Here is a 13,076-nt window from a genome sequence, read left to right as displayed (position 1 = left end):
TCCAGCTGGGACTGGAAACATTCCTCAGTGGTTGCTCTCGGGCTGCTCTCACTATTAGGGAAGGCAGAGCTAGGGAAGGCAGAGCCTGTTTTAGGCCAAAGAGACAGCTCCCATAGGAGCCAACACTTGGCTGTGGGACCTGTGTTACCAGAAAGCTACCAGAAGCACTCTCAGAAGAGTGACTTTTCAAACAAGTGAAGGATGAGTGGGTCTCTCCTACAAGAGGTTTCTAGTGGAATTTGATACACAGGGTTTGGAGAAGCAGTGACAAAGAGTGGGAAAAGTCAGGTGTCCAAATATCTGCAAGGTCCGGATCCCAGGACAGAGTGTATCTCAGAAGTGAAATCAGATGTAATGGGACAAAGAAAACTTACAGGAAAAAATGCAACAAACTTCCTGATGGGGACATTACACAGCTGGGTCTTCAGTTTTACCTCATTTAAAGCCAGTAAGCTTTTCAGTCCCTTTTTCCCAGGACTTTCTGACGGGGGTGGAGCTGGCCTAGAAAACCCTCAGCTTACTTGGCTTGCGTCTTGTCCCCTGCAATATCCTATTCCATGCCAGCTAACCCAGGGCAGCAGGCCAGTATGGGTCATGTCTGTCCCAAGACTGGTCACCCCGACTTCCCCTTGCTGAGCCGATACCCAGCCACAGAGCTCTGTGATACCTGCTCACCTTATGAATTGAATTTCCGGGCACTTGGCAAGTTCCTCTGCTAGCTTTGTGGCCCCACAGGCACCAATGCGATTTTTCTCCAGACTGTTTTAGAAACAAAAAGAGAGTTTTAAAATCCAAAACCAAATCAAGAGTGGAAAACAGCTGAATAATCACTGGCTCCTTCTCCTATCCCAGAAGAGCTACACTTTTGCACAAGCACAGCAATGCCATACAACTTACATCAGCCTCATCTTTATGACTGTGGCCCTATTTATGCAAGAAGTGTGTGTGCACTGCTCCCTAATTGACCTCCCTCTAGCAACAAGACTTGTAAGCAGATCTCTTGCCCTTGGAGCACTCTAACAGATCCCACTGTGAGCTTGGTGCCAGAAAATGCTAGTAACGACTCCTCCTGCCTCAGACACAACCTTTCTGCTTGTACTTGTAAAACAGCTGGACTCTACTATGTAGTTTCCCTGCCCAAGACAAATAAAACTCAGTTCCTATGACCCACAGACTATTATTTCCATACAGCTGAGAGATGGAAGACACATACCACATATTCCAAAGGGCCAAGAGGAGGAAAGCTCCATGAACAGTTCTTGAGCAGAAGATGACAGTCTCTCCCACGGAATAGGGCTGGGCTGTGATGCCACCAGGCCAGCACATGAGCTGGTGACATCGACCCGAGCTGCTGGTTGCAGTGCAGTTCCAGCAAAGGAGCTGCATCTGAGCTTCGTGTGAGCTCCTACAGCCCAACACCCACAATTTGGCAGCTCCATCCTGGGGATGGATTGCTTGCCTTGCTGCAGGCTTTCACAAAGGAAGGCTCTCTGATCATGGTACCCATCTAGACCATGCCAGACACTGAAAAGAAGTAAAAGCTTGCAGGAAGCAGCTCACCTGAGGTCATTAGGTGATATGAGTCATGTTCTAAACCTACCAGTTTGTCTTCCCTGACTCAAACAGGAGGCCTTCACAGACTAGCTTCTGCTTAGATACCTACACTACAAACACCTTAAATAAAAAATGCCTCTCCGTGCTGTGTATCACCCAAGCAAGGCTGGCCCTCAGTGCGTGCAGCAAGAATGCTAAGCAAGAATTTGAACTGCAAAAGCCTGTCTGTTGTTCCTAACATCTGTCCCCTTTTTGGAAGTGCTGTGGTTGAAGGCTCAAAGACAGAAAAACAAGTCTTCTTCCAGGGGTTGCTCTCAGGACTGTACTCACTCCAACATCTTCAGCTTTTCCATCCCTGGGAGAGCACTGGCCAACTCTTGGGCTCCTCCATCACCAAGGGCGTTCCAAGACAGTCTATGACAGACAAGAAATCCCAACTGTGAGTCAGCTGATAAACACAAGGGGAACAACAGCAGTGCTGTGATACAACACCCTCACAGATTAGCCTGTTTAAAAAAGCTTATTGCCCTCTTATCATGGCAGGTAAATGTTCCACTGATTTACAAGCTTAATTTTGAGGAGTTTCCTCAGTTTCACCACATATTTTCATGTATGGTAGGACACCAGGGAGCGTCACCACAGAGCGTGGGGACTTTGGTTATCTCGAGAGTCCTGCAGGCCCAGGGAATGAGATGCGAAAGACGGAAATGACTGCTGAGCACACAGCTTTACCCCAGGAGAACTCCTCCTTGTGCTGATGGTGTTAAACTATTGCAGCAGCTAAGGTGTCTCTCCAACCTGCTCTTAAAGCTGCCTTTTGACTCTGAGCTCTTTCAAAGGATAGCTCGCAGGGCTTTTGAAAGGCTGGGTTTTTCACTTTCTGGTGCATTAGCAAGTGAGAAAATTCTTCAGATCCTTTCTTTGCCACTGGCGGAACAGCCTGGCCATTTCCCTCTCACCTGGAAAACAGAAACCTAGCATGGCACCATCAGTGCTTCACTACAGTAATCAGCTGAATGATTCTGGGGCCACCCCACAGGGCCATTCCTCTACCCACGTCTGAGGAACTCCAGAATTTCTGTATCACGTGTAGGAGCCAAAAAAAGAAAGGCAGGACAGGATCCAGCTCAAGAATTGGGGCCTTCCACCAAACAAGCTCACAGCCTGTTCTGGGATTTCGTGGGTATCAGCATATTGCTCGCTGTGTCACTCAGATTTCCCAATGACAGAACTCACATATGCCTTCACTGACAAGACAAGACCCCTCCTAACACTACTATTAAAGGAGAATCTGCCTATCTGTTAGTAATCCAGGAGTAGTAACTCCCCACATGGTTAACTAGTCTTAGTGCCATGCTGCAAGCGACACAACTATGCACTGAATATTGCTTTACTCATCCCATTATTCCACTGGATTATTGCGAGACCTCTCATGGGTCTGGCAATAAAATCCTGGCTTTGACCTAATGCCCTGAGTCCTAAGAGATCTGTGATCTCCACACAAATACCTTCTGGGGGAAGGAGAGGGAAGTCTGGTGGGCTTATGACCCATGCATCATTTTACTCAAACTATCCATGAGTACTTTGCAGAACTGAGGCACATAAGAGTAGCATGCTAATCAAGTGTCACCCAGCTGGCCACAGCAGAGATGACTAGAGAGCCTAGGTCTCGCAGATCTATATCCTGATAGAGGAGTGATCTCAGCCTAGGAGGTCTGTACCCTGCTAGCACCTCAGGCAGTGTTAGTCTTCATTAAAATTACAGGTAGCTCAGGATTGATGAGAGTGCTGCTGACTCCATGGGATCTTGTGTACTACAATTAAAGTTAAGGTCCCTCTAGTGTAGTGGGGCAAATTGCTTTTAAAAAGACGTAAGCTGGAGCAGGTTCCTGGCAGGCTTCTCACTGAGGTTCTCTTAGGCAGGTGAACACATGTCAGAATGTAGTTAGCCCATCTATGCTGTTTATTGAAAACCTGTTAAACATCCACGCATCAGAGCAACCCCTTTTATTCCAGTGTGGAGAGCAAGACTGCAGCTGGTGGTACACCCTGTTCATGTACAGGCTGAATTCACTTTGCTTTGAGCTCTCACTTCAGCCTCTACAATTGCACAGAGAAGCTCCTGCTCTGCTCTGAGAGCCAACTGTGGCTATCTTGTAAAAAAATGGAGGCAAGACTTGGACCATGGAGAACAAGATGGGGAATTTGTCTTGCCTCACAAAGCAGATGCTAAAAGACCAAGGATAATGGGCAGAGTTTGAAGATGAGCGTTTTCCTCCATGTTCTGTTCAGCTCTTCACATTCAGCCTCCAATAAGTTGCTAGTTATACCAGGAAATGTTTAGCAGTGAATTTCGTCAATTAGTAAATTACTAGTGAATTTATCACTAAAAACTACTTAGTGGTAAGTATCAATAAGTATTTAGCAGGATCAGAAGTGTACTGGAGCTGAAAACAGGAGCAGACATTAAAACAAGAGTGACCTGTGTCTTGAAGGTCTCTCCATCCATTCCCACACTCACATTATCTCCTCCATGGAAGGGCATTGTCGGAAGCCATGAGAAAGTGATTTTGAAGCATCATCAGTGATTCCACAGAGTTTCAAGCTGAAGCAGCAGGGAGACAAAAAACAGAGGGCACAATACGCTGGTGTCAGAACCGGTGCGGAATACAGCACCAGCACCAGCACCATCTGCTACACTCCTGCCCTGGCAATGCTACAAACAAAGCCAGCCATGCTCTGCCCCGGCAGCCTTCAGTGCCCTGGTACTCACTCGATCTTCCGGAGGTGTTCAAAGCATGGCAGTCCCTCGGACAGGGCATGGATACTTCCTTCCCCAAGGTCATTTTCTGATAAACTGTAAGAGTAATGAAAAAGGTTTGAGTGGCTACAGAAAAAGCAGGTACAGTCAGAGAAAAGTCACCATCAAAACATATCTACGTGCATTAGCAAGTCAATAACTAGTACCCAGACTAAGTGGGGACTCTAGACAGCAGGGACAAGCCAGACTGGCACATGGCAACTCAGGGTCAGTTCCCTGCTTGGTAAAATGGAAATGACAGCCTTGCTCTAACTTGCAACGTAAGTCCATTCAGCAGTGAATTGTTTGCAGACAGTAACATGGGGTTATACCAATGGCGAAGATGGACAGACCTGCAGCGCATCATGTTGTATTTGAAACTGGAAATAAGAAGTTATACTGGAGTTAATGACTGGTGTGACTTGAGAGGAGATGACAGTAAGGGAGAGTGGGAAGAAGACATGGCTCTCAAAGACTCAGGAGGCAGCAGTAACTGCCTTCCAGCCTTTACCAGAGTGTGCTGCTCTGTTCTCATCTACCAGCAAATACAAGCCATGGCAACACCTTCCCTGCTCTAACATATCTCACACCTAAATTACCAACACCCTAATTCATCTGGTAATTTAAGGAGAGGAGAGGAGAGGAGAGGAGAGGAGAGGAGAGGAGAGGAGAGGAGAGGAGAGGAGAGGAGAGGAGAGGAGAGGAGAGGAGAGGAGAGGAGAGGAGAGGAGAGGAGAGGAGAGGAGAGGAGAGAGAAGAGAGAAGAGAGAAGAGAGAAGAGAGAAGAGAGAAGAGAGAAGAGAGAAGAGAGAAGAGAGAAGAGAGAAGAGAGAAGAGAGAAGAGAAGATTTCAGTTGGAAGGGACCTACAATGATTGTCTAGTCCAACTGCCTGACCAATTCAGGGCTGACCAAAAGCTAAAGCATGTTGTTAAGGGCATTGTCCAAATAATAAATAAACACATAACAATAATCAAATACATAACAAACATATAACAAAAAATAAACACATAACAAAGAACGGTGGCATCAAGGATGCAGCAGGAAGAGTTAATTCACATCATCTCCATTCCTTCAGTTCCATATTTAGAAATTTTACCGCTCCTCAGGTTACTGCATACAGTAGTTGAAAGGCACATGGCTACACAAAGCCTGGCAAACAGCACTGGCAAACAAGGTTTAACATCTAAAGTGATCTGAGCTGCCCCACAGGCAGTGCACTGCAGTGACCTTCAGAGAGTGTCTCCTCTCATCCTACGAAAAGTGTCTAGGACAGGAGGAGGGATTGCCCTCTGCAGATTCACCCTGAGCATGGAAAAAGGCTACGCGACAGCCTCAGGCCTGTGAGCTGAAATGATTCCCACACGCAGAGTGATACCAGTCCATATGTTTGGCACCATCCCAAGTGCACCTGCCATGGCCTACCTTATCTCTTCTAGCAGCCCACACGCCACCAGGGCTCTGGCCAGCTCTATCCCTCCTGCTGGCCCAATGTTATTGTTCTGCAAGCTAACAAAAGAAACATAAGCATTGGAAGATTATTTTAGAATAAAGCTGTAACAAAAGCTCATATTTAACTTGCCAAGAAGGTAACTGCTACATCTTTTGAACCAGCGCCCGGTGCTGGTAATAACCTGGGATCCTTGTGGATTAGTCTTAATGAAGCGGCCCAGAAAACAGGGAGGCAACAGCAGAGGGCCAGCAAGTGGCTAGCATGTCACGTGGCTCCTGCTGCTGTCAGTGACACCTGGGCTAAGGACATGCAAGTTCAGTGGATTTGCCCATGCTCACAACAAAGGAGCACAGTCAGCCAGTCGTTGCAAAAGCAAAGGCTGCGTAATACCACCAGGAGTCTGTCTCCAGCTCTGTGCACATGGGATCTGTTTGACATGAATGAGGAACGGCCTTAAGAACAAAAAGTGGACGGGACCTCGTGTCTGCAGATTTCCCAACACCTTTCCAGTGAAGACAAGAACCTACCCAGAGGACTGAAGTCTCCCACCACTAGGATTCCTTTCCTAAGATATCTTTTGACGATACCTTAGACATAGGCTGGAAAACACACCACTAGGCTAACAGAGCCCAGTGAGCTCTTCTAGCTCACCAATTTCTTGCTTTGTTACTGTACAACAGTATGATAAAGTTCTACATGTTAGAGCCCTAGAAAGACTCCCATAAAAGGTTTAGAAATGTAACACTACTGAGTTCAGGGGGTAAAATGACTCAGAGGTGCCTGCACAAAACAGTGAGGGACCAGAAAAGATGCTCATATTTATGCTTGCATTACACCAGAATGAGAAGACAGCCAGAGGCATTAGAAGCTAACATACTCAAAACCAATTTTAAGGGTTATTTTACTGTGTATACAATGCCTGGTTCATCTCTAAAGTTAACGCTGCAAGAGATTATACAAGAATAGTTGATATGACTTGATGCAGCAGAGTAACTGTGGAGGGTTTCTCAATCCTGAGACAGTTAAAATAATGTCTAAACAAGAGACCAGTGCACCACTGCAGTCTATGCCTTTTTCCATGCCTTCTTTCAACCATCCCACATATTCCCAGGATATCCAGCTTTCCTGGGGCAAAGGCTGACACTTACTGCAGGATCTTGAGGTTAGTCATGTAAGGCAGACAGAGGGCAAGTTTCACTGCCGTCCTGTCTCCAAAACCATTCCTTGATAGTCTGGAAGGAGCAGAAATGAAATGTTACTTGCAGTGAACTACAGAGTCTCATTCCTCACCTGTGTGTCACCCACACATATCTGTGACCCCTATTCCTCACCCACATGTGCATGGGACTATGCTGAAAGAAGCTAATATGCATGATTCCAAGGACACTGAGGGTGGAAGAAAAGAACAACGAGGTTTTGTAATCCTGCAGCAGAAGTTAAACAGGGAAGTAAAACTGACTTGCACATCTCATGAGCATACTGATCTCCCTTCCTGACTGGGTTGTCCTGAGCTGGAATTACACCAAAATTGCACTTTTTAATATGTGACCTTCGTCCAGTATGCTGTAATCTGAAGGTTATATGAATAGCTCCAGCATTCTAACTGTAACAGAAATAACTTTTTCTGATTTGTTTTTTTTTTATTATTTTATTTCTTTAATATAGCAGGGGCATGTTTGTTCTATAAACTGGTCTGCAATGGAATGACGACTGATAATAAATTTGGCTGAGTAAAGCCTCTATCTGTCATCTTCCCTCCATTTTTGCAGCCATATAGATTAATGCTGATTTCTTAGGCAACACAGGCACTGCACAGCACATATGCCTGTGAAAATGCCTATTAAACTGCAGATTCAGTTCTTCCCCACTGATGCAGTCCGTACAGTTCTTGGGAATCTCTGAGAGATTGCAGTGAACAAGCAATCCCCAAACTTCCCACATCCAGCACCACACATTCCTATCCCATGTAGCTGTGAGTTTTCACCCTGCTCTCATAAGAATCAGTGGTAAAAATGATTTTGGCTTTACTGGAGCCAGATTAGATTTGGTTTCTATGCCCTGATTTTTGCCCAGCTTCCTGAAGGGACATTGTAAATGACACACTTACAGTAGCTCCTCAATGCACTTGCAATAGGCAAGAGCTTCCATCAGCTTTTCTCCTCCAGCAGGACTAGGACTGTTCCCTGAAAGGCTAAAATAAACACAAAAGACTCTCAGTGACTGAACAAGAACCAGAATGTACCAGCTTAAGATATTTCACAGTTTGCCTGGTGTGATGGGAGACTTAGGTCACCGCAACAATGGGCTACACAGGGCTGCAGACACAGGTCTCCGGAAAATGGCCTGGGGATTTGTAGTGTGTTTTTGTCAAGTACTGAGTCACTTCTGCCCCTGCAGGTACTGGGGGGAAGGAGCAGTTTTCCCTCTCCCAGACAGAACTGGGAATTTCCTTTTCTTGTTCAAGTCATTTCCAGTTTTGTAATTTCAAAAAATTACAAGGCATACCCCAAATCTGAGCCTAACAAACAGCCTGGATGCTCTAATTTCTGCTCCCTTGGAGGAGGGAAAGTTTGAATCCATGTCTCTGAGAGAGCCTTGTCTAGAAACTGTGTCCTCGCTTTGACAAATTCTCAATTTCACCTCTACTTCCACTGGTAAAAGAAAGCAGTGTAGCAACACTGGGAGCCACCATGCTGGGAACCCTACATAGCCCAAGGAAAGGTGCTGCATGGATCTAACACTTGTATGATTCCCCACAAGCTTGCAGATTTATGTTCCAGGACACAACCGAGCCAGAGATCTCTCCATTCTCACAGCTAGCGAAGGCTGGCAAATGCCCATCACTGTCTCTGGGCATGACTCCACGAGGACAACTTTCAGTCTCAGAGAGTCTCTGCACTGGCAGAAAAAGTCGTTGCCAGTCCCAGCTGTACATGGGGAGGGCAGGAGAGGGAACACCTTCCATTGGTTTGGTAGATTTCGTATCAGGTCTTCAATGACATTGAAAATGCTAGAAGGAGGTGGAACATTGTTTAAATGAAGGTGGCACAGGGCTTTCCACACAGGCTTCCCCACCAACTGTGGCCATAACCAAAATCAGTGCAAACAAAACAAAGGGACTCACTCAATTCTCTTCAGGTTTTGCACTTCCAGCAGGACAGCAGCCAGATTTATCAGGCCTGAATCTCCAATCTTGTTGTGGCTTAAACTTTAAAGAAGAGAAGAAAGGCTGTGTTGTAAAGGAAAATGCTAAGCGTCAAGCAAAGTATGAGATCTTATTTAATGTCTCCCATCTGCTGGATGACACCTCTGACCTTGGCAGCAGAATCAAAGAGCTGCTTGTCTCAACTATCTCATGAAACACTAATAGCTGTTAATGAGGCATTAAAAAAAAATTGCAAAGAGCAATCAAAATCACTGGATCTTGTTAATGGGTGGGAAATTACTTCAGCCAGAATACCATAATAGGCAACAGCTGGTTATTATTTTCCAAACTACTACAGTGGAGAATGGACAGAATCTGGCTAGAGAGAGAGGAAAAAAAGCACAGCAAGCCTGGGGTTTGCTCTAGATTCAGATCTTTTCAGAGCAGGGAAGTGCTAGGTCCAGGGCTCTCCCAGGAGCAAAGGGGGCCTCTGGCTCTGTTCTGGATCCCAGGGATTCCAGAGAAGATTTAAATCCAGAGGCTGTTTAATCTATTTTCTATGTGACTGCAGCAGAGGTGGGTTAGACCAAATTATCCTCTTCTGAACATCAAGCTCTGATTTCCTCTAGCCCAATACTCACACATGAGCATTTTGCAACCTCCCTGCTTTTGTTACAACATGGTGTATAAGCACATATGGGTCTCTCCAAATGTTGGCACTAGTGGTCACCTCTCTGCTGATGAGAGACTGCAAGAAAGGAGAAACTTACTTGATTTCCTCCAGGTAGTGCATATTCCTCAAGGCTTCTGCGAGTCTGGAGCAGCCATCATTGCCAATACTGTTATGGTTCAAGCTGGAAACAACATCCCCAGGAAAATGGACATTAAGCTAGTGTTATTCAATATCACAAGCCAGGCTAGAGGCAAGCTGCAGTCACATACTTACATAAGCCTTTTCAGAGATGGCATTTCACGAAGTCCCAGCACAAGCTTAGGAATGGTAGCACTGCTGAGTTTCATGTGACCCAGGCTAAAAGATGAAATAACACAGGAACTACTAACTACCCATGGGCAGTCATGCGAGCACTCAGCAGAGGAGAGCAGAACAAGGGTGGAAGAGAAGTGGGACTGTATTCTAGTCCCTGCAAATAGTTTTCAATTTTGTTCTCTAATGCAATTCTACTGGACATGTTTGGATCCTAATAAAATACCAAGAGAATTCCAAATCTCTGGAGCAAGGTGCTGCTGTGACCACAAGATGGCAAAGCTCTCATGACAGCAACACACACGGTCCAGTGGCACTTCATAACAGAAGGATGCCTTACATGTAGGTGCCTGGAAAAGCCATCGCTGCCACAGACTACTGATCTCTGTCTCTCTCACTTATTGTTCATTGCAAATAAAAAGGAATTATTGCTTCTTCCCTATCTGAAGTCCTCCAGCCATCAGGAAAACTACATCTGTCCACAGTACAGGCAGAATCGAGGCTGCAGTTTAACTAAAGCTTCTAGAAAGATCTGGCAGACTCTGAACAGCCTGGTAACAACACACTCACTTGAGCTCTTCAATGGCCTGGCAATTCTGCAAGCCCATGATCAAGTAATCAATTCCAGTTGCCATAATACTGCTAGAGGTCAGCCTGCAAAACAGCAAGGATCAAATAAGAGGGTCAGGTCTCAGCATACTGAAAAAGAGGAGCTTACTTCACTGACAGGCAAGCTGCCCCATCCCAAACCCCAGCCAGCACAGACATCAGGGACCAGTAAGTCTGGAGAGATTTCCACACCTCCTGTGTACAGGACTATGAGGACTAGGTAGTTCAGAGATGTTCACATGATGTATATGTACCAAACAGCACAGTCTCTGCCTGGGCCAGCCAACCCCCAGCATTTCACTGGGCAGAGATGCCCTTTATAAGCCTGCCATTCACTTACAGGCAGTTGAAGAGGTCTGTGAAACGGACTGAATGCTATTCATAACAGAAAAAGCTCTTTTACACAGTAAGGTGGTACAAACTTACCTACAATGTAAACAAGAGCCAAGGTCTCAGTCTCAAATTGCTTTCACTTCAAAAAAGGGGAAGAGGGAAAAACCTCAAGACATGCACATGGTGCCCCTATAACCACCTTTAGCATGAACTGCAGAGAGCTGTTGAGTTTGCAACCTAGACATGGCTCAGGAGAGATCACAGAGCTCATGGCCATATTCCAGACAAAGAGTGTTTCAGAGAGGATCAGGGTGAGGCACAGGGTTGAGCAAACAATAAAGATGTGGAAAAGACCACAGCTGGGGACATACCCAAACTTCTTCAGCTCTGGAAGAGGTAGCAAAGTCCTGACTAGCATTTCTGCTTCATCATTGTGGAGCTCAACATGAGACCACCTGCAAAGAACAGAACAGATCTGTGCTGTGTCCACTGGTAGCGAAAGGCCTGTACCAAGCCCACAGCTAAAGCACACCGGTGCTGGGACATTGAAGTGTCACAACATTGATACTTGGCAAGGTCCCATGGGAGCTCCCAGCCACGATAACAAAGTACAGGTTATCTGGGTACAGGGGAGAGATTTAGATGCCTTCAAAGGATACCCCAGGAAGCCACTAGATCTATGGGTCTTTTCTATTTTCCATCCATAGGGTACCCAGAGGGCAGGGGCTGGGACCTTGCACTGGCCTCTCCCCTGCCCTGCTTGTGCTACAAGGACAAGCTGCTCCCTTCCCAAAAAAATCCTCTACAATGCCTGGCAACTCACCTCAATTCCTGAAGCTGAGCACATTTTTCACAAACCCTTTGGTAGAAGCAAGCATGCTTGATTCCTGGCTTGTACAGATTCAATCTGCAGGATACAAATACACAGCGCAACTGTCAGTGATGATCAGCAGACGCCCACTGCAGTGTCTGGTGCTCCTTAGGGCCAGGCTTAGGAACAGATCAGAGCTTTCCAAGTGCCCTCCCTGGGCTCTCCTGCTATGTCCCATCTACACCACAGTCCAGTGTAGAGAAACACAGCCCTTCCCCAACAACACAAGAAGACAGCTGCTGCCTGCTTCAGCCACACAAAGGGAAAAAGACACTAATGCTGTTCTCTCCCTACACATTCATGCAGAAGCCAGCATGTCTTAAGAGTCTTCAAAGTGCTCACGTCTCCTGAGTGCTGCTGGTCCTGTGGGGAAGGTAGGCAGATTTTTTTTGCCTTGTGCAGGTCCAGTATGGGCCTGAAGGAGGGTGGCCCGAAAGACACATGCATGTGAATAAGGTTCTTTCTGCATGTGTGGCACAGAGGCACTCTGAGACTGAAACCATGGAGACCAGAGCCTCAGACACTCTGAAGATACTTTTCATCTCATGATGAGTTTCAGAACAAGCAGAAAATAATGACAAATAGTTGCTTTCTCACCTGCTAACGACTGATTCCACCTTCTCCAGGCAGTGTGGGAACCTTACACCTAATTGGAAGAGGGTTTTATCTTTATGTATCCTGGAAAGGTAGAGATTAGAGAACATCATAAGCCTGTGAACTCTTGAGGGAGAGCGAATGCTATTTTCCAGAAGAAAAATCAGGAGGACTGGATGGGACAGGACTATGCTGGTGCATGAATGCTAACAATCCATCTCTGAAGAGGTTTGCAATGTTTAAACTAGTTCCAAATCCAGCCTAATCTGGGCACCCTTTCTGCCAAGGGAGACCAGGAACATGGTCTCCTTTCCACTAAACGTTCTAAGGTGTGCGACCACAAACCTCCTAAGCACTTCTACCTGACAGACATTTGTGCCAAACTTGCTTCAAGTTGGCTAATGGCTTACAAATGCACTGGAGACAGAGAATAAAGAACAGAAGAGCAAGTTAAAGTGCTGGCTTCAATCCCTTTTCCTTAAAAGTATCATGCTAAAAGAAAATAGCTAAAAGATACCAGAACTTGAGGTGCTACTTACGTGATCTCAGTAATGTTTCCACAGGCCTGGACAGCCAGCTCAAGAAGGTTCGTCACACTTTCTTTACATACCCATGGCTCTTCTATGCTGCAAAGCAGAATATAGGCAGCTCTGCTTTATTCACATGCACAGTTCCATCTCTGCCTCTGTCAGCTGAGTGCTCAACACTCTAATATACATGCAAAGGCTGCTTT

The 13,076-nt window shown here is 46.1% G+C and overlaps 1 protein-coding gene across 6 annotated transcripts in view; it reads right to left on the bottom strand.

Moving 5' to 3' along the window:
* NLRC5 (NLR family CARD domain containing 5) overlaps nucleotides 1–13,076 on the bottom strand; it is a 58,983-nt gene that overhangs the window by 2,709 nt on the left and 43,198 nt on the right. For 5 of the 6 annotated variants that reach the window (XM_075510291.1, XM_075510293.1, XM_075510294.1 and 2 more), the window contains 15 exons: nucleotides 12,883–12,969; nucleotides 12,347–12,427; nucleotides 11,702–11,785; nucleotides 11,250–11,333; nucleotides 10,507–10,590; nucleotides 9,898–9,981; nucleotides 9,722–9,805; nucleotides 8,931–9,014; nucleotides 7,914–7,997; nucleotides 6,955–7,038; nucleotides 5,779–5,862; nucleotides 4,328–4,411; nucleotides 4,076–4,159; nucleotides 1,885–1,968; nucleotides 676–759 (listed from right to left, as the gene is read on the bottom strand). In XM_075510291.1, the coding sequence (XP_075366406.1) occupies nucleotides 676–759; nucleotides 1,885–1,968; nucleotides 4,076–4,159; nucleotides 4,328–4,411; nucleotides 5,779–5,862; nucleotides 6,955–7,038; nucleotides 7,914–7,997; nucleotides 8,931–9,014; nucleotides 9,722–9,805; nucleotides 9,898–9,981; nucleotides 10,507–10,590; nucleotides 11,250–11,333; nucleotides 11,702–11,785; nucleotides 12,347–12,427; nucleotides 12,883–12,969 (1,260 nt within the window). The remainder of the gene's footprint in view (nucleotides 1–675; nucleotides 760–1,884; nucleotides 1,969–4,075; nucleotides 4,160–4,327; nucleotides 4,412–5,778; nucleotides 5,863–6,954; nucleotides 7,039–7,913; nucleotides 7,998–8,930; nucleotides 9,015–9,721; nucleotides 9,806–9,897; nucleotides 9,982–10,506; nucleotides 10,591–11,249; nucleotides 11,334–11,701; nucleotides 11,786–12,346; nucleotides 12,428–12,882; nucleotides 12,970–13,076) is intronic. The other variant, XM_075510296.1, reaches the window with a different exon arrangement.

This window comes from Mycteria americana, chromosome 8 (assembly GCF_035582795.1).
Source record: "Mycteria americana isolate JAX WOST 10 ecotype Jacksonville Zoo and Gardens chromosome 8, USCA_MyAme_1.0, whole genome shotgun sequence".
Taxonomy (NCBI): domain Eukaryota; kingdom Metazoa; phylum Chordata; class Aves; order Ciconiiformes; family Ciconiidae; genus Mycteria; species Mycteria americana.
This window is presented reverse-complemented; position numbering and strand designations above follow the sequence as displayed.